Source organism: Gadus morhua, chromosome 8 (assembly GCF_902167405.1).
Source record: "Gadus morhua chromosome 8, gadMor3.0, whole genome shotgun sequence".
NCBI classification, from domain to species: domain Eukaryota; kingdom Metazoa; phylum Chordata; class Actinopteri; order Gadiformes; family Gadidae; genus Gadus; species Gadus morhua.
Window position 1 is genome coordinate 7,768,249 of NC_044055.1, and position 20,184 is coordinate 7,788,432.

A 20,184-nucleotide genomic window follows, 5' to 3' on the forward strand; every position below is an offset into this window, starting at 1 on the left:
GCTTCGGATTAGAAATACATTAGGAGCTAATTATGTCCTAATTGCCAATATTTGTGCAGGTGTTTGTACTTAACCGGGGGTAGTCCCCTGCTTCCGTGCACTCATCTGGGCTCCCACTCCAGAGGGTTTGGCTGGCCATGGTGGGTGGGTGTAAGGCACCAGTGGTAATATGGGTTGTTAATAGGTATAGAACAACAACAACAACGATACTAATGCTAATAATATCAACAAGGACAAGATACTTCTAACCCAACTAGAATAACTATGTTAAAACTATAAGCATAACAATAGTAAAATATTAAAAATGGCTAGCTCTACTACTCGGCCTACTATTACTGCTGAAATAAAATGTATTACAAATCTATTTATTCTAATCTGTAATTACTCTTACCCGTTACCCAGTAAGGAGGAATGCGATGCTGTTTAACTGAAACACACCCACATCCCAATCCTGCTAAAGTTGTGTCCTCTCCTCTTGTTCTGTGTTTTTCTGCAAAATATTTAAAGAGAAATCAGAGTCTCTAGGAGTTGGAGTTCCCCCACCTCATCAAATCGCAAATGTAACACCGGCGTCTGATTAAATATTGAACTTCTTAGAGTTTAGGGGATGCTTTTTCATGGGCGTCTGACAGCGAGGGAACATCAAACCCAGATAGGTCTCCTGAGCTGACCCCTGGCTAACAGATTAATGTGCTGAACGGGCATAAAGCTCACTGGCAGCAGACTCCTCGGCCTGTGAACAGTAACTGAACCACAGGCTCTACTTTATAGCATTAAAGGATTCAACTCTTCACACTTGACCCTCTTTGCTTCCTTACGTGATGTTTTGACGGATATCACGGCGTCGGGGGGAGAGTGTGGTTGTGACGTTTATTTGCCAATATACAAACAGTAAGGGTTTTTTTGTGCGTGTCTTAAGCCCCGTGTCAGTGGCATCGTCAATAGTAGTAATGCAATAGAATGCCTCCGTTATGACCGCGCTGGGTGCCATTGCATATCATTAAGGTAGTCTTATGTTTCATGAGAATGGAGATCCGTGCTATACGGTCTTCTGAGGGTGGTAATGCAACATATCCTTGTGCATTACTGAAACTACCCCCAAAACAATCACACAGCCCCCCCCCCCACCACCCTCCTCTTCCACTTTCATTGCGTCTCAAATTCTATTTTCCCAGTTTCCACCCCAGCTCCGTCCCCGGCGTTAGATCAAATATCCGTTCAACTTTTTTCCTCCACGTTTTTTTTTTTTTTTTTCTCATTCTTTCCGACTCCATCCTTCTCACACTTAACCATTATATTGTACGACCTTGAGTGAGGCGCTGTCAGGCGCTTTTTAGAACATAAGCGTTGCAGTTTCCCATAATCCTCTGGGAGCGCCGAGGTGAGAGCTGTGGCCCGGTAGCACTCCGAGTGGCTGGCAGCGGATCAAAAGCAGGGAAAGAGGTTCCCGAGCTCATTCCAATTATAACAGCACACACTATCAACTACAAATACAAACAGCACGTAAGTGATAGCGCTGGTGGCCGCGAGGATGGCTGCCAGAGTGCAGGCTGCATGCTAATCAGGATACCTCTTGCCATGGGCTATTTAGGGAATAGCCTCTCATCCCAACTATTCCCCAACGCTGCAGCCAGGAACAGAGAGAGAGCGGAAAGGGGGAGTGAATTCCCAGACTGCACAATCCAAGGACAAAATATTAGAAAATGGATCTTTATCTTTGCTCTTGGCCAATATCCATATTAATTATATTAAGCAACCGCATACACACTTGTGTGTGCAGGCACACACACACACACACACACACACACACACACACACACACACACACACACACACACACACACACACACACACACACACACACACTTATGTTAAATAAATCTATATATGTACTAATGCATGTAGTGAATAAATTATGTGGGGATTTGTCAAACACGTAAAGCTACAACTGTATGCGTGCTGCGTGTGTATAAATGTTTGCTAATTTGATGTCTGGATTAAAGTGGAAAATCCTAACGTTTCAAGAGACTACGGCCACGCTCACCTAACTCCCTGGCTCACCCCATAGTTCTCCAGCATCATCCTCCCTGTTCCAAACATAAAAAGGGGTTTGACCCCATGACCACCCCCTTTTAAAGAACAAACAGAACGCGAGGTGAAAAAAAACACACGCAACACAAACAGGATCCTGCAGTCATGCAGAACAACAATCAGGCAGCTTTTTACCCGTGACCACATCCTATACAACACCACCACCATGCCGGGGGTTTGCTTGGCCCTTCCAGTCAAGTGATTTATATCTAGTCCACAGTCATCCTGGGACCTGGATGGCTGGCTGGCTAGGTGAGAGCGAGGGGAAGGAGGGAGTTGGGAGTTTTGGTAGCACACCCCCACCACCACTTTCCCCTCCCTCCCTCCTCCCTCCTCCAACCCCCCCACTTCCACCTCCACAGACAAACCCCCTCAGAGCTTGGCGTCTCTCCAGAGCCGCGCTGGGGGGGGCGAGGGGGAAGCGGGGGGGGAGGAGGTAGGGGTGGTGGTGGCGGAGGACAGCGGGGGGGGGGGGGGGGGGGGGGGGGCTAGAGCGAGGAGCCGGCGTGGAGCGCGACGGGACCCCAGCAGCACCCGGCCCGGAGGCACAGCTCTCAAGGACACGGAGAACTGGGCCAGAGAAGTTCCCCCGCTGCCCACTGAGCGCTGCGCCGCCCGGAACAGGAGGGAAAGTTTCCAGAAGACGAGACGCCGCGTGCGTCTCTCTGTGTTGAAACGCGTCAGGACAAAGTATCTCTGGTGTCTGAGTGTATTGTGGTATGAGGTGCTGCTGCCGAGGGAGAGATGTGGAGGTGAGGAAGTCGACTGATGTACTGTTTAAGAGACGACTAATGTCAGGGCTGACTTTTGATCAGTTATTTTAACGTCAATCACTGTCCTTCATGCTTCTCTCTCTATATCTTGCAACAGATACAATCACAGGCAGAGGGATAACATAGTAAACAAATAGCTGCAGGATTCATTTAGTCGTTCCCTCATGAACTTAGCAATGCTAAGAACAAATCTGTGTCTTTGCATATATGTCTATTTGTGTTTCTTCCTCCCCGACTGTGGCCACTGCCTGCTCCCGGGGTTTGAGTCCACGGCTTGATCTCTTAGTTAAACAGCGTCGCTGTTATTGTGATTGCAGGCTCAGCATAGAGAGCTCCAGCCCTCGGATCAATCGCCAGCGTACCGCAAATATGCTGTTTAATTTATTTTACATCCAACGTTGATGACAGACGACCCAATTAAAACCGATTTGTTTGCAAAGTCACATCGAGTGAGTTAATCCGTCAAATCAAAAGCCGCCATTCACCCTAGCCCAGCCGAGACAATGACCGGATCCGTGCAGTATGTGTTGTTGTCAGTGCGGTGAAACCACACTCCTCCCTTCTTGCCAGGAGCTCTGTACGAGGGTCAGTCTCCCCCGCTCTCCCCCACACATCGGGGGGAGGGCACCACACTTCTCCGAGATGGAGTACCCCCGACCAACCCCAGCCACATCGCCCTGCACCCCCATCCTGGGCCTCTAATGGAAGTCCTGGGCTTCCAGACATCTCCCCTGCCCTGACAGAGGCGTCACGTAGGGCTCTACTCATCATCGCGAGCCGCGGGACGCCGGCCCCCTGCCCCTCTCAGTCCCGCTCCCCTCACCCCAGGAACGGCTTTTTGGGAACATTGCAGGCAGATGTGTCCAGATGAGCACGTTCTAATTTGCGGGGGCCAGGTTAATGCTCTGCCGGAGGGCCCGGGGGCCGATCGATGCCTTTATTTCCCTAAAACGCCGGCGTGGCGAGAGAGGGGCTCACGGGGCGCTTTTAATACCGCCGCGGCTCCAGCGACAACTGGGCTGTATTGATTGTGCCCGTGTGGAACTACGTGCCCCTTCTGGGGAAGGATCTATTTGTGTCACCCCGGGCAGGGATGGGGGGCTTCACTGGAGGAGCAGAGAGCCCAGCCAATGGAGGATGCCAAAAACATCAAAACAGCCATGTTTACAGATTACCCAAAGGGAAAGCAAATCACTGCAATTATGCAGGCGGTGGGAATACTGATATCAGCATACCTTCTACTACTTCACCCAGACACTACTTTGGTGAGGCGAGAGCACAAAACAAAGCAACACACTCCATTTTGATTGAAGGAATGATGGAATTTGCTCGACCCTCAACAAACGACGGGATTTAAAACGCATTAGACCCACCCAAAGCGTTTGCCTTGTTTCGAGGTGATTGCACCATTTGGGCGTGTAGGGTGAAAAATATTTCAACCAGCCGGGGAACTATGATATTAAACACAATGAAGTGGGCTGGGCATGAGGTGTACCACTGCATATTTAACAATTGCATGTAGAATCTAAAATGAGTTTTTCCCCTCCACACCTCTCTCCAAAAAAGCCATTAATCATTCATTAGAGCCACCCAAAATGGCTTTTCAAGGAAGCATTTATCTCCTATATTAGCTTAGAAACAACAGAGGGTAGCCCCGTCCGTTTCATAGGCCTTTGTTTGCAGCGGTTGTGACATATTCATGACGGAGGCCATAATAGTCAGATTCCTGCTCTATCCCCCAGGGAGAGCACAGCAAATGGTGTCACATCCAATTACTGCTGCACACTGCAGAGGTAAATCAAAACCCGTGCTATGAACTCACACGCACACACAGACACAGACACACTCACGCACACAGACACACACACACAGACAGACATACACACACACATAGACACACACGCACATAGACACGCGCGTGAACAGACACACACGCATACACACACACACGCACATGTGAACTCACACACACGCAGCGTTAGTGGGGCAATATTGAACAGAAGACAACGGTGACATCCACAGTGATAGAATATCGGAGAACACATTCTCTTGGTTACTCGGAGGTCATGTATGGATTACACAGGGAGAATTGTGTAGGCTGAGGCTTGCAGGCCCCTCCAAACATAGATTGACGTACGGGGCTTGCACCACGCGTGGCAGAAATTGCTTGTTCAAGACTTTTATGATTATGGATTTGTTTGCAGGCATGCAGAAATTGAAATCGCGGTTGAGAGATTTCGAGTCGCTGCCTGATTGAAGTTGAAATCATCGGGTCACTAAGGTCACCCATCCGTCCTGGCATTCATTTTGTTGTGTTTCTTTCCTCGTGCAACATTGAGTCATGTCTGCTCTCATTTCTGTCGGTTGAACTCAAAGCCGTTTGTCTTTTTCTTTTACCCCCTGCTTCTTCTCTGGTGTTTTGGTGGTTTTGAGGAGTGGAAGGGGGATGATGTAGCGGCGGGAGGGTGGTGGAGGGAGGGGTGGATCTCAAGAGCGCATAGCCCCGATTCACCCCGGAGCGATGCAGCGCTCCTGCCCAATAAAACAGGCTGGCTCCCCAGGGCCCCTCCCTCAAGCCTCCAGTCAGCGCTTGTTTTTGCACCATTTATTTAGTGTGACACGTCTCCAATTAAACGGAGGAGGCTGCTGCATTTCTCCCCATAACTACCTCTTATACCTCCCCGTAGACCCTCTGTCACTCCGAGAGTGTGCATACAAGAGTGAGAGACCAGGAGTGAGTGAGTGGCTGAGAGAGCGCAGGAAAGACAGGGGGGGGGGGGGGAGAGAGAGAGCAAAGAGAGGATGAACTGAGAGATCACTCTTTTCCTGCCGCCGGTTAGGACCACAATGTCATCGTCCCCTTCGTGGGTTCAAAGTCCCTCTCTGAAGGGTGTCCGGAATTATAATTATCAAAATATTGAACGAGATAGTCGTCGGCCGAAATTACCCTGTCAACTTGGTGCTTGCCGTGACATCAAAACGCGACCCCCCCCCCCCTACCCCCCCTTCTATGGTTAATTGGCTGCACGACCCGACAGCATATAGGCACACACAATGTTCATAGTACGTATACAAGCGAAGCTCAATGTTTAACGGTTTTATTGTGGAGAACAGGGAGAAATACTAATCAGACAGTCACAGGAGGAGTGACTTTGTCCGACCCCAATGCCGTCTGCGAGAGCGCAGCTGAGGGCGGCAGCTGCCAGGGAGGGCTGGTGGGGGGGCGCCCAAACCGCCAGCCCTGCCAAGCGGCTGGGCCGGGGGGAGCCCCAGTGGCAGCTGGGTAGGGTGGGGCAGCCAGCTGTGGAGCAGCGGGGAGGTGCGGTGACTGGGAGATGCCACGAGACCCGAGCAGGGGGAAAGGAAAAACCGATCCACCGAGGAAGGAGCGCGTCCTACAGCACAGGTACTGTAGGTTTTAGTTTGCATGTGTGTGTATACAGACACACAAAAACACAGACACACACAGGATATACCATATATAGACGTTCTATACAGTCCCACACATCAACACATGGTGGAACACGCCCACTCGTGCTCTGGAGGTCCGAGCAGCGGCCCTCTCTCACACCCTCACTACTCTCCCATCACGTGCTCTGGCCCCACATCTGGTGCGCCATCTGCCCCTCTCCCCCCAGAGTGACAGGTAGTCCCTCTCCCTCTCCGGAGGGGGCGCGGTCAGGAGGAGGGGAAGGTAATTTTGGGTGTGAATGTGCAGCCGCATAGCTCTCTGGATGCACCTGGCCTATGCTGCGATGCTGCTGCGCGAGGGTACGAGCCCATTATCGGTCGGACACCAGCCGACCGGATAGCCCACGAGCAAAAAACAATTACATCATCCTGTCAGCGGCGGTGACGGCTCTCGTAGCGCGACGACGTATTCCCCCTTCCTCGGGAACAAGTTCCACCCAACACGATTTGTAGGCAAAAGAAATAAAAATAAAGAATTAAGCGCCACATTAGAGATTTGTTTTTTTGTAGTTTATTATAATGTACAGTTTTACATTTCAATGACAACCGACACTGTTTCGAATGGGTGCAGAATGAAAAATATTAAACAGCCATATAAACAAGATGAGGACGACCGTGTCTGTTCCTCCTCTATGCCACTGTACACCAGATCAACTAAGCAGTGTTGCCAGGTTGGGTCAGATTTCCCACCCAACCTGGCAACACTGACCATAGGACACATATCAAGCGGCTGTAGCCACAACTGCACCACCCGTTGTTTTTCTTTTTTTAAACTGTAAAATTATGAAATCCTTTTTTCTCTCCAAAACATTATTTTCACATCTTATGTTACATATATGATAGTAACAAGTTTTTTTCGGTTGATTCGTACACAACACTTTATCGATGGCATTGCCTCAGAAGTCTATTCAAGGAGATAATCCTCCAGCACAAAACCGTAGTTAAGATTCGGGTGGTATTTCACCCCCGCAATCATTGGTTTGCAGTCAGTGGACAAAATGGCCGTGGACCTTAGTTAAACAACTAATTAAAATAATAGGAGAAGGCTTTGGCAAGCAGAGAGGGATGGCCTTACATTTCAAAAGATGTCCGCTATGCGTCTTCTGCTTCGGCACACTTTTCCAACCACGCAAACGTCTATTCCTCTAATGGCAAATTTGGTAGATCTGTGTGAGCTAAATAAAGTAGAAAACCCTGAAAATGTTTTATATAAATTAATAGTTCTAGTTCAGTTTCACCAAAGCCGGGCCGGCATGCTACATTTTTAACGATTCAGTCCAGGTCCAAAAAGTACACCGATTAGGTTTGTATTTTAGCGCCATATTGTGCAGGAGCATGTGTTTGTACCACCAAAGCCACCGTGGGGCGACCACATCGGTCTTGAAAATGTAATTTAGACGGATACAATTCAAAGAAATACATAAAACAAAACAAAATAATACAAAATGTGCCGGATGGGATCATCATAAAAGATCATAACCAAAAAGATACATTGACACGTACAGTTAAGGAAATAAACAACACAGTATTTAGGACTAGTCTCCAAAGTCATAGACAAAGTTAACCTCATCAAAAAAGCGTATCTCTACTGTTGGCATTATTGCTTCTCATTGACAGGGAGCGAGAGGGAGGGGGCGGGGGGGGGGGAATGCATCCACCTACCTAGCGAGTTGGTACATTTAAAACAATTGGTGATACCCCAAATTTCACGTTTTGTATGCCAGTTTCACAAAAACTGCAATGTTTGTACGATAAGGCAGCTCTGTTTGTTTGGTGTTGTTAAGGCTACGCTGCTCGGAGACCGCCGCGACCGGAGAAAGAGCTCTGAGAAACGGGCCGCATCACGTCAGCGTTGACAACACAACAATACATCTTACAGGTGTGGATGAGCGCCCCGATGGATCGTTCCAGAAGAGGGAACCGATGTGGGTGTGTGTGTTTGTGTGTGTGTGTGCGTGCGTGTTGGGTGTGTCTCATCGAGCTGCAGCCATAATTTAAATTCTACTCAACAGATGACCCCAGAGGTCAAAGCTCAGAGAAGAGGTCAGAGCGGGGCTGTGTGGGTTTGCTGTGACCATCTTTTCATTGCTGGTAATTTCCATACTGGCCCTGTGGAAAGAAATGCAAACAGAAATGTGTTATTGTCATTTCACCACGAGAAGGAGCCAGACAAGCAGATACATGGGCTAATAGTTACACACACAGACAGTAGTAGGACACAAACAAGCACATTGGTAATATCAACCATATGGCACTGCAAACCATGATGATTTAAGAGTGGGCTGCATTTGCTTAATCGAACCAGCAGGTGGCAGCACGGCCACACCACTGGTGTGTTTTTGGAAATGCAGCTTTAGGCATGTCAGGTTTCTGCAGCAGCATGGCTGATGAAGAGATTTCCTTATTTACTAGGTAGACAGGTGTCATGTGAACTACATTAAGTGTAACAGTCGATGCATTTCTAAACAGGGGTCGAAATGTGGCTTCCGTTATCGTTGGAATTGCCGAAAAAGACATTTTAAAGAAAAAAAAATCCCATTTCAATACTGATTCGGATTTGATCCGATGTGATTTTACAATCTCAGGCACATCTCAGGCGCTTCAACCAGTTCATGTTTTACTTTGTTTCTCTACACGTTTTTAAAGAAAAGGACACATTACTGAAGCATATAGAAGGTATCATTACACTACGCATGCTGTGTTTATGACCTCTTAGATGTAAAATTCGACCCCTGGTTACAATTAAAAAATTAAAGAAAAAGATAAGAAAAAAGGAGTAAAATGGGAAAGGATCAAGACATAAAGAGGTAGAGGAAGGAACAAAACAAATGCAAATAAAAGCTAGGTGGTCAAACGTCTAGATTGGACGTTGAGGTCTTCACAGCAACCATTACCTTTGCTTCTTACAGAGCTAGTCAGGGGTTCAAATCCCTGGGTCTTTATTTCCTCATGTGTCCCTGAATATTCAAAGATAAAGATATCAAAGTGTAGCTGTGGCCCCCACATAAGACCACAGGAAATACAGGGCAACATGTAGATCTCCCTTTAAAAAAAAAAAGGAAATACACTAGAGCACACTGGCATTACGCTTAAGTCATTAAAAAAAAAAAATAAGGAGAGATTCCGCATCAAAGCCCCCATATTTCACATACCCTTGACGTGCATGCCATTGTAGCCTGGGCAGATCATCAACCCCTTCCCACGATCCATCTAACACGCGCCTTTTTTAGTAAACGTTCAACAGTCAACAAAACTACGGCTAGATAAACACACATTGAGACGCCGAGCGAAACTTTCTCCCGCCTCCCACCAAAGCCCTCCCTCCAGACGGTGACAGCATGCACAAGATACCCACTTCGAACATCTGCTCCCTCGGCTCACACTGGCTTCATTACGAACGCTACATGTGTATGGATATATATATATATATATATATATATAACCCTGAGGCTGACGGATGGTTAAAAAAAAGAACCTACGCGAAGTAAAGGGGACACACTAAGGCCTCCGTACGGACCAGGTCTGCTGTGGCGCTACAGCCGTGGGCATACTCACCTGTTCGTAGGCATAGGGGCGCTGCTGCTGGCCCTGGGGGGGGCCGGGCTGAGGTGGGCGGTAGGCCCCGTACTGCTGCCCCTGCCCCTGTGGGTAGTTGGGGTACTGGCCCGGGGCGCTCTGGGAAGGACCTGGGGGACAGTGGGAGATCGACACACGTTTCAAAATAGTGACCGAAACCGCGGACATTAAAAAAACCTTGAGCAAAAAAAACACAAAAATGACAGAAGTTCCCATTTTGTAAGACGGTTGCAATCCACTCGTCGCCATCATCGGCACATCACACCATCTGGTGCCCGTGTGTCGACTCGAGCTACAATTGAAAATACATCTCCATGCCCATTGGCTCTGATGCGTCGCCGCCATCGATATTTATCCCTAATGTCCCCGCGATAGGCCCGGCTGCTGTGTGGCAGGTGGTGAAGAAGTCAGGCTCTAGCCGGAGCCCGATCCGCCATGCCAGGCACGGTAACAAGGAAGGTTACCGGGGCTGGGTGGGGTGGGGAAGCCAACCCCCCCCCCCCCCCCCCCACGCTCCAATACAAGGGGAGATCAAGGAGATTCTGTGGGCGTTCATTAACAGTGCAGGGCCTCATTAAAAAACAAACAGAAATTCCGTCGGTTGCCCTGCAACACTAGGCCACAGCGGGGATCGGGCCGAGCCGAGCGACCCGAGTTTACAAAACCGAGCCCACGCAGTATTGTCAACGCTGGACTCCTTAACGCGGGGGCATAACCTTGTGGGTGCCTTGTGAGAGAAGGAGCTTGTGTGCGTGCCAGATGGAGCAGAGCGCACTGCCTCTGACTCTTGGAAAGCTCATTATCGACACACGATGAAGGCCTCTGGCTCCGAGAGAGGAACCATGAGAAGGAAGGAAGAAAGAAAGAAAGAAAGAAAGAAAGAAAGAAAGAAAGAAAGAAAGAAAGAGAGAAAGAGAGAAAGAGAGAAAGAAAGAAAGAAAGAAAGAAAGAAAGAAAGAAAGAAAGAAAGAAAGAGAGAAAGAGAGAAAGAGAGAAAGCGCGGTAGCAATGGGGAATCACAAGGAAAGTTACGGATGGGGAAAGGGCGGATACGAGTTGCGGTCGTTTCCGTGCTCATGACGCATGGCCTAGGGTCAGACAGATCTCTCCCGTACTCGCAGAGACCAGGGCGTTCAAATCAAACATGAAGGCTGAAACATTGGGAAGAATACTAATCTGATACATGGCCCTACCCCAACCCCCCTGATTCATTCCCCAAGTCTCCCCATCCGAGTACCAATCCCCTAACCGGTCATTAACAGACCCGTTTTGCCGTCGTTCACGGCATTCTGGCACAGGTACTTTTTTTTGGGTTTCAAGAAGCAAGTCGCAACTAGTTTCACCTCTCTGGAGGAGGAATAATTATTATAAAACGGGGAGGTTAAAAACGCGAGGGCAACAAAGACAGCCGACAGTGCCACTTAGAGGATAAGAACAAAAGTGTGTTGAGGACACGCACCGTATCCCTGTTGCTGCGGAGGGTAGCCTTGCTGGCCGGGATACTGCTGCTGGGGTGGGTAGCCTTGCTGCTGGGGCGGGCCTTGCTGGTACGCCTCCTGGTTCTGGACGTACTGCGCGTTACCTACAGGGGGGGGGTAACGGGGATAAGGGACGGGGGGGGACAATGAGTGCTGTGAACCGTTAACCGCAGCGGAGAAGCAAGCGATGTGGCATAAGACCGTGAGGACTTTGTCTCAGGGTTGGTGGCGACTCCGCTCTCATCTCTTGGGATGTTTGGAGGGAGCTGTTGCACAACCTTACCTGGTCCGGTATATCACAGACACAGCTGTGGAGTAAATTAAAACCATGGGAATGGTTTGCATTAGGCAATTAAGCATCGTAGTTAGGAATGTGAAAGAAGGAACGAGTATCAGTGATGGAAATTAAGAGAAGGCAGACCAGTGGAAATGTCTCGATTGGCTGCTGGACAACCAATCAATTAGATATAAAAGGGGGGAGGGAGGGCAAGGGCACAGTTGTGTTAGCCGAGAAACAAGTGGTGTCTTTGGAAAGAAATTAAAACTGGTAGAGAAAGATGACAAACAAAAGGAATAGTGAATGTTAATGACAGACAGACAGAAGGAGATGTGAAAGTGGTGACACTGCCATGGTAGCAAGAGGCGTGAGATTACCTTGCACGATCCCCGTTTGCTTTTGCTGTGCTTCGGAAGTATCAAAAGCCAACCTGATTGCTGGCTGGACAGTGGGGTATAATTATCTTTGACATCTGGGTCATTTAAGCACGCCGGCACGGGTCTCTTTGCCTCCTAGCGCTAATCTCTCAGCAAAAGGAGTGGAATATTTAATACGATTCAGGGTACACAAAAACAGGCATTTGTGAAATCACAAAGCGAGAAGCTGGCTTAAGTTCAGCTGCAGCTTTCCTATTGGCTGGCGACGCCAAGCTGTAGATCCGCCCCCCCCAGCCCGCCCGCCCACCCACCCACGCCATGAGGCAGTGGCAGACTTTGACTTCCTGGTCTGGCCCCGTCACCTACGATTCTCCTTGATTGAACACAACTCCTTTAGGCAGATCTTGTTGGGTGGTATGTATTTGGGGGAGGGGGAGGGGGGAGGGGGGGGGATTTGATTTTGATTTGATTGGTTCTTTTGGGTTCCCCAGGAGCGGTTGGAGGGTTCTCCTACCTTCTGAGGCGCCCTGTCCTGCGTGACTGTACTGGTCGCCATAGTAGTCTTCCTGCCCTGGGTACTGCTGTGGGGGTCCTACATACACATAACACAGCACACAACATACACACAGGTAGATTCAAGGTGTTGTTGGGACGAGTGGCTCTGCGCGAGAGGGGGGAGTGAGGTGTGTGTGTTTTGAGAGGGGGGGAAGGGGGAGGGGGAGGGGGGGGGGGGGGGGGGGGGATGTTGCCCTACACTGCCAGTCCTGAATTAACCAATTTCCCTCGTGATCACCCAAGTTTTTCGATTAGCTGTCGGAGGAGTTGAGAGCCTATCAGGCACCAAAGGGGTCTGTGAGCAATAAACAGTAAAGGAACAAAAAAACAAAAACAAACAAAAAAAAAGTTCAAACTTGGAGGAGGGAGATCGAGACAAGAGGGAAAGTAAGAAATGCAGAAGGGGTTGTGTTAGGGGAAAGGGAGAAGGACTGTGCTCAAAACAAAAAGATCCTCAAAGGGCCCGCTCAGCTCTGAGGGGGATACCTTGCTGCGGGGGTCTGTAAGGTGGCATGGGCCTCTGGCCCATGACATGGTTCCCCTGGGTGACCTGGCCCATCATACCCATGGGGTTCTGTTGGCCTTGGTAGTGCTGGCCGGCGCCACCAGGGGGCATATTGTACTGCTGTGAGGGAGGCTGCTGGTGCATCATGGGACCTGCGAGGGAGCAACAACAACAACAACAACCCTTTTCAACACGGCACACTCATCACACGCGTCGAATAAATGAACAAAAGCGTGCGTTGTGAACGTGAGAACTCTTTTGTATATACACACACTCAGAGCCACGCGTCGAAAGCGCCGCAGGGTGGCTACCTTGGTTGGGCTGCATGTTCATGTTGGGCCGGGGGCCGTAGTTGCCCATAGGCTGGCCCTGAGTCATGTTCATCTGGCTCTGGGCCGGCATGCCCTGGGAGGAGGGGACGGCGTGGTTGTAGCCGCCCATGGTTCCGTGGCTGCTGGGGGGCATGTTCATGGACCCGGCGGGCATGTTGGGCGGCTGGTTGGGGCCGGGTCCGGGTCCTTGCATGGGCATATGGTTAGGTCCTGGGAATTCAGACATCAATGCTCAACTCAGAAAATTTGAAAAGAGTGACATGGTAATCAGACGAGGGGCGTCCGCTGGTGTGACAGTGACAGGATTAAGCCAATTTCCCTAACCTTCCCAAACGTCATGACTGGGATTAATACAGTAACGCTTATCTTGCACTTCCAGTTAAGTGCTTTTTCCCTACCGAATTCCACACTTTATATCTGATATAAATAATCTGGAATAATATAAGTAATAAACTTCAAAAAGAGGGATGAAAGACGAAAACGGAAGAGAGAGCAGGTGCTACGGTCCAAAAAAAGGATATCGGCATTCAAGACCGCCGGAGCTGGCAAACGGGTGACGTCACCCTTCAGAGGAACGACCTACCTCGCAGTTCTGTGGTGTTGCTAGGCAACCAAACCGATTCGAATCGCGGGAGACAAGAGAAAGAGAAACACGGGAGGAACGGGAAAGAGAGAAGGTACGAGTGCGTGTGGAGAGACAGGAGGAGGAGAGGAGGAGGTCTGACTAACCAGGCATCTGTCCGTTCATCTGGCCCTGCATGTGCGGAGCCGGGGGCCCTCCGCTGCCCATGCCCTCCGAGGGCATGTTGTGACTGTGTGGAGGCTGGGGGGGAGCTCCGCTCTGGTTCATACCACCGGGGCCCATGGACATGTTCTGAGTGGGCGGCTAGACACACACACACACACACACACACACACACACACACACACACACACACACACACACACACACACACACAAACCACACTTAGCATCAGACAAATTTAGCCACACATATTGATAGACAAATGGGTCCAAAACAAAGCTATGATTGCTTCGAAACATTTAACGAATGCGCGATGAGTTTAACATTCCTTGAGGATAAATATAAGCTGATGACAGGGTCTCCTTGGGAAAAAATAACCTCACAAGGTAGTAGAAGAAAGAAAAAAGCATGCGCAAAAAGAAATATATACAACCCACCAGGCGGTACCCATACAAAATGGGTCAGTCTATGGCTTAGCAGAGTTCAACCTTTGGGACTAAAATGACTTAAGAAACATTTCCAATGTGAATAGAATAGTTCCACCATATTCATCCAGCTAAGCTTGCTGAAATCACTAGAGCAACACACACACACACACACACACACACACATGGTCTGTGTGATTTTTTTCGTTACCAAACATTTAAAATAAAAAACACCTGATGCACACTACCCTCTCTGAAATCAAAATTGTGCTTATTGCTTCTTTACGCAGAGGCTCTTTGATCATTGAATTACTCATAAAGTTGGATCCTACTGACCAAAAGAGGACTGGATTGAAAATGATCTAGAGAGAACCTGAAGCCTGAGGCAAAGGTGTGTGATATAGCTTCCTTTGTTTGCCTTGTGTCCGGTATAGAAACATAATGACATTTGGTCATTGCATTTCATATGCCCCAAAATGAAGTTTAACAGGTGTAGATATATATAAAAAACATCAAGCAATGTAAAGTGAATAAAAAATACATTATGTTGCAGGTTACATCCAGATCGCCCGTTTGGCAGTTAGGTAATACTCACCGCTGGTAGAAGGGACTGCATGTTTTGATTTGAGTCTGCTATCGTTGCCAGGTACACTAGATTTCTGTGGAGCATCTGCTGATATCTGAAAAAGTGGACAGCCGTTTCAATCTTGCATGAGCTATATTTGACATGCAGCCCTTGAAGTAAAAGTTAACAATTGGAAACACCTAGTAGACGAAGATGGAGAGTGGAAGGAGGCGCCATAATGTCAACGTGACTTACTGTGAACATTCTGCAGTCTTGCCTTTACTCTGGAAGTCCATTATACACTGGATCAGTTGGTTGTTCTCATCTAGTAACTGGAACATCACAGCAAGATAACACGTTTGCGGTTAGGTGGTATGAATCTGTGTAAAGGCTGATACCCCAATAGTATTATGAAAGGAGGCTAGAGATGGGATTGTTCATCATCAGAAGTGCGCGTGCGGCTAACAAAAGACGCATCCTGCTAACCGTCCTAAGCTAACAAAACCCACAGGCCTTCATTCATTTAGGAAATAATTCAATGTTAACGTGAATGATTGACGGTTCAAGGTTTGTTCACATGTGCTGCCCCTTAGTTCCGCGATGTTCATATTCGCCGCGCTGTGACCCTGCAAACAGGGTTACCAATCTATATCCAGTTGGATTTGGATGGGTGATGCTACACCATAAGCTAACGGGCTAGCTTACGCTTGTTTCATAGCCTCCCTGCTCATGATGCGCTGTGAAGATGCATTACCTTTTGTATTCCTGCGGGAGTGATATCCCCCTTTCCACGCTGCCTGTGAGGTGCGAAAGCCACCGACATGGCGATTACCTAGGAAAGCGCAAAATACAGCATAAAGTGGTAACACACTGCACGATTCGGAAGACCTCAGATTAGCAGTTGAATACGCTATTTTGGAATGCAGTGACCCACTATACGAGGAGAGGGGGGACACGAACAGGGAGCCACATAAATACAACCTTTATTGTTTATTGAATTGAGTAATAGCGTTTTTGGTATTTAAATTTTAAACAGAGAAGAAAATTAATGAACTCAGATTTAAAGATATAAATATAAACATTCTTATTTTTATGCTGCATTTATTTTCCAAAGCAGGTACCCCCCAATTTATAAAAAATGGACCATTCCAGGATTGTTCCAAAAGGTTACAGTCAATCTTTGAAACGGAGTTCAAATATGTTTATTTCAATAATCACAGAAATTGTAAAATGCAAAAATATAAATTGTATATACGGTCCACACACAAATACCATCACTTTGTAATTTTGCATTATTTTTTGCAAACTGTATTTATTTTATTAATTCCAAGTTTTGCAAGCATTATAACATTAAAATGTATCCAAGTGATGGTTTGTTATTATTGCTTCTACAAAAGTCACAATTTCCATCCTAATTTTGTGTATAAAGCAACTATTTATTTTAAATATTATTTTCAAATCGTTTATTTGGTTTACCCAGGGTCAAAGTTCGTGCGCACGCGCATAGCATACACGAGGAAATCGAGTCTAGCGTCTTGTAGCTGAATCATCCGTTTGCTATCCTTTTATTAACATTTTTGATTTCGGGCGTCGCAATGGCAGCCAGATACGATAGAGCCATTACTGTATTCTCCCCAGATGGTCATCTCTTTCAGGTAGAATATGCACAGGAAGCCGTGAAGAAGGGATCCACTGCGGTAAGTCCTGAATGAAACGAAAGCTAAACTTTGTTAGCAAACGTCGGCTAGCCAACTAGCCAGCGTTGTCGCTGTGTCACTCTCCGAATCGCTTTCGTTTTCGTTAGATTACCATGGATAGATTAATTTTGCCGACATTGATGTGGAATGAAATTGTTTTGTATGTTGATCCCGTTGTATATCGATGTTCTCCCACATCGTATTAATATTATTACAACAACACACGATGTGTACATCTGACTTGCCGCTAGCTTGTTCCTTCCCGGAAAGTTAGCATAATGTTACACATCTTAAAGGTGCTGTGACTTCGTCTATACAACTCTAATGTCTAGGGTTATTCTTCAATCGAGGCAAGTCCCTGAATAAGTCACAATTTCTGTCGTATAATCAGTGTATGCAGTTGATATTGTGGCGCTGCCGTTTACTCCTTCTGTTCCATGTAAGTGATGCAGGTGTAATAAGGGTGTGCAATGCCACCATGGTTGATTAGGTAGTCCACACATTCACTCGTCAGTATATATCCAAGTTACTGATTTGACATTGATGTTATGACTGCATTTGCAATTTTCTTTATTCAGGTTGGAATCAGAGGAAAGGACATCGTGGTTCTTGGTGTTGAGAAGAAGTCTGTAGCGAAGCTTCAGGAGGAGAGAACTGTCCGCAAGATATGTGCCCTTGATGAGCATGTCTGCATGGCCTTTGCAGGTAATGCAAAACAAAAATTAATGAAACCTGATGCTTAATCAAAATGTGTTTTTGTCGCCACAACAATAACAATTAATTAATATATTGAGATGATGCACTCTTAGAATATACTTTTAAGAAAATACGTTGAACTGCCATAGCAGTTATATTTATGACATTCCTCCCCAAACAATGTGTAACCTTAGCTTTTTCGATATCTTCCAGGCCTGACGGCAGATGCACGTATCGTGATCAACAGAGCTCGGGTGGAGTGCCAGAGTCACAGGCTAACGGTTGAAGACCCAGTTACAGTTGAATATATCACACGCTACATTGCAACACTGAAACAGGTAATTGGTGTCAGATGTGATCTCTCTAGGCCTCAATTTTAGAAGGATAGAGCTGTCGGACAAAAAACTCGCATCAAGAGACAATTGGCTCTGTTGCTGGACTCAAGCTTTCTTTTCTCAGAGGCACATAAAATATAATTCTGTGCCTCTGAGGAACCATAATTCAATAAATTGTCCCAACTTTTAGTCACGGTTAAGATGCAATTTGACATCAAACACTGTTACATTTCCCCTGAATGAATGAAGCACCTGTGTGTCTTTCTTTTGCTTATTCCAAGCGCTACACTCAGAGCAATGGTCGCAGGCCGTTTGGCATCTCTGCTTTAATCGTGGGCTTTGACTACGACGGCACCCCCAGGTTGTACCAGACAGACCCCTCAGGAACCTACCACGCCTGGAAGGTCAGTGAAGTGGTCCTCTGTTTACTGTGCTCCAATTGGCTCCTTTAAGTTAGGTACAACCATGCTTGGAAAAACCTGGACTAATCGCAGCGTTTTTTCTTTTACCAGGCAAACGCCATTGGCCGTAGTGCGAAGACTGTGAGGGAGTTCTTGGAAAAGAATTACACAGACGAAGCCATCGCCGGTGACAATGAGACAATCAAGCTGGCAATCAAAGCTTTGCTTGAGGTGAGGTCACAAAGATACTGCACTCACAAGAATATCACATGGCCTGTATATTTAGTTCGGAATGCATTTAAGGGAGGCCCAGATTCTGATAGACTAAATAGAAGTCTCATATTTTTGGTTCAAGATCGCCCAACAGTGATTTTCTTATTGTGGTGTAAGCAGATTTTGACCTATACCTAATTATGGGAGGCCATACCTACTACCTAGGTATATGGTTTTATCTCGCCAATCACAGCTTGACATGAGTAATGTTGTGCTTTGGGATAATCCTCTTTTCTTCTCCCCACAGGTGGTCCAGTCCGGTGGGAAAAATATTGAACTTGCCATTATCAGGCGAAACCAGCCACTGAAGGTAATCACTCATTCTATTATTTTAACTATCTAGATTTAAATGCTAAAGTTGAAAATAGAATATTCTTCAGCGTGTTTCCCATTATGGCCTTCCGTTGTTATTCTAGGTCTTTTTAATTGGACAGTTGCACTTCACTATGTCTTTCTTCCTGGCTAATTGCTTTTCTGTGCTTTGGGCAGATCTTGGAGGCCAAAGAAATCGAGACCCTGGTGGCCGAGATTGAAAAGGAGAAGGAGGAAGAGGCTGAGAAGAAGAAGCAGAAGAAATCCACTTAAAGCAGTTAATCACAACCGCCATTTCCTTTGGTTGCACTTCAGGCAGGACAGCATAGACTGGTTGGAATTGTTAGCTAAGAGGGTTTAAAAGATCGTATTTGTCTCTCATTGTAAAATCCCGAACCTTAACTTGAGATCTATCACTTCCGTAATACTGTTTTGGCGTGAAATCAATAGTCCATCCGGACTGATGGTGCATGTATGGATACGGAGGTGTATTGATCTGAAGCAAGGATTCACCCTTTTATCTAGTAACGGCTTTTTATTTTGAAAGTGCTGTTGGTTTCTACTCTTCGTATTCTCTGTAATGACAACATTGGAAGAGAACTGCTAATATTCCGGCCTGTAACGGATCAAAGCTCAATAAAGGCTCACTTGTTTGTAAAGTTGTGTCCATCCTTTTTTTAGGGGCAAGTATTATTCTGTTTGATATTTCTCGTCCGTTACCACATGAAAAGGTTTTGTTATCTTTTCCACCAGTACGCTCCGGCATGTTCAAATTAAAAGCACTCGGCACTAAAAGAAAAGACCAAGGAATTGCTTTTTTAACTTTGCCCCCTTTTCGTTTCCAGGAAATGGGATGTATAGGAGACTGTAGTTTTACACCGGCCAGGGGCACTATACTGAGCGTCTACAAAGTGGCATGTTTATCAGCATTAGACCTGACATTGAAAAAGGAAAAAAAAAAAGAAATAGAGTAGTTCAGGCGGCTCCACCAAGTGCTCACCTCTCTCTCAGTCATTTAAAACAAATTAGTGATGAGCGAGGGGGAAAGTGTCTAATGGTGGTCCAACATAATGCTTTCTTGCCTCCCTTTTATTTCACCCTAAATTCGCTTATCAAGCAACCGCTGCTCTGAATTCTCAAAGACACGATTATGGCCGGCGGTGCGGTAGGGCTGCTTAATGGGTTCCTGGCCTCAGACCCCAGTGGGAACTTTCAGTGACTTTAATCTGGAGCCCTTTGAAAAGTTGTGCTGCGCTGCACCGAGGGCCCTGGGGGCTCCCTCTGACTCCCACCAAAGACA

The 20,184-nt window shown here is 47.2% G+C and overlaps 2 protein-coding genes across 9 annotated transcripts; one reads left to right on the forward strand and one right to left on the reverse strand.

Annotated features, from left to right (window-relative positions):
• Positions 1-6,830: 6,830 nt before the first annotated feature.
• On the reverse strand, positions 6,831-16,098 carry ss18 (SS18 subunit of BAF chromatin remodeling complex). Of its 8 annotated transcripts, XM_030362632.1 has the most exons (11): positions 15,925-16,098; positions 15,426-15,502; positions 15,201-15,285; positions 14,165-14,321; positions 13,415-13,645; positions 13,085-13,255; positions 12,558-12,635; positions 11,371-11,493; positions 9,891-10,021; positions 9,230-9,292; positions 6,831-8,444 (listed from the first exon to the last, which is right to left on the reverse strand). In XM_030362632.1, exons 1-10 carry the CDS (start codon positions 15,991-15,993, stop codon positions 9,275-9,277), a joined length of 1,140 nt encoding a protein of 379 aa, XP_030218492.1. In that variant the 5' UTR covers positions 15,994-16,098; the 3' UTR covers positions 6,831-8,444; positions 9,230-9,274. The 8 variants fall into 8 exon arrangements, with proteins under 8 accessions (XP_030218492.1, XP_030218493.1, XP_030218499.1 ...); XM_030362633.1 differs by lacking the exon at positions 9,230-9,292 and having other exon boundaries at positions 13,415-13,621; XM_030362639.1 differs by lacking the exon at positions 12,558-12,635 and having other exon boundaries at positions 13,163-13,255.
• Positions 16,099-16,634: 536 nt separating this feature from the next.
• On the forward strand, positions 16,635-19,543 carry psma8 (proteasome 20S subunit alpha 8). The gene is made up of 7 exons (XM_030362645.1): positions 16,635-16,867; positions 17,446-17,572; positions 17,777-17,901; positions 18,180-18,302; positions 18,411-18,530; positions 18,820-18,882; positions 19,062-19,543. The coding sequence occupies exons 1-7, from the start codon at positions 16,766-16,768 to the stop codon at positions 19,155-19,157; spliced, it is 756 nt and encodes a 251-aa protein (XP_030218505.1). The 5' UTR covers positions 16,635-16,765; the 3' UTR covers positions 19,158-19,543.
• The last annotated feature ends 641 nt before the right edge of the window (positions 19,544-20,184 follow it).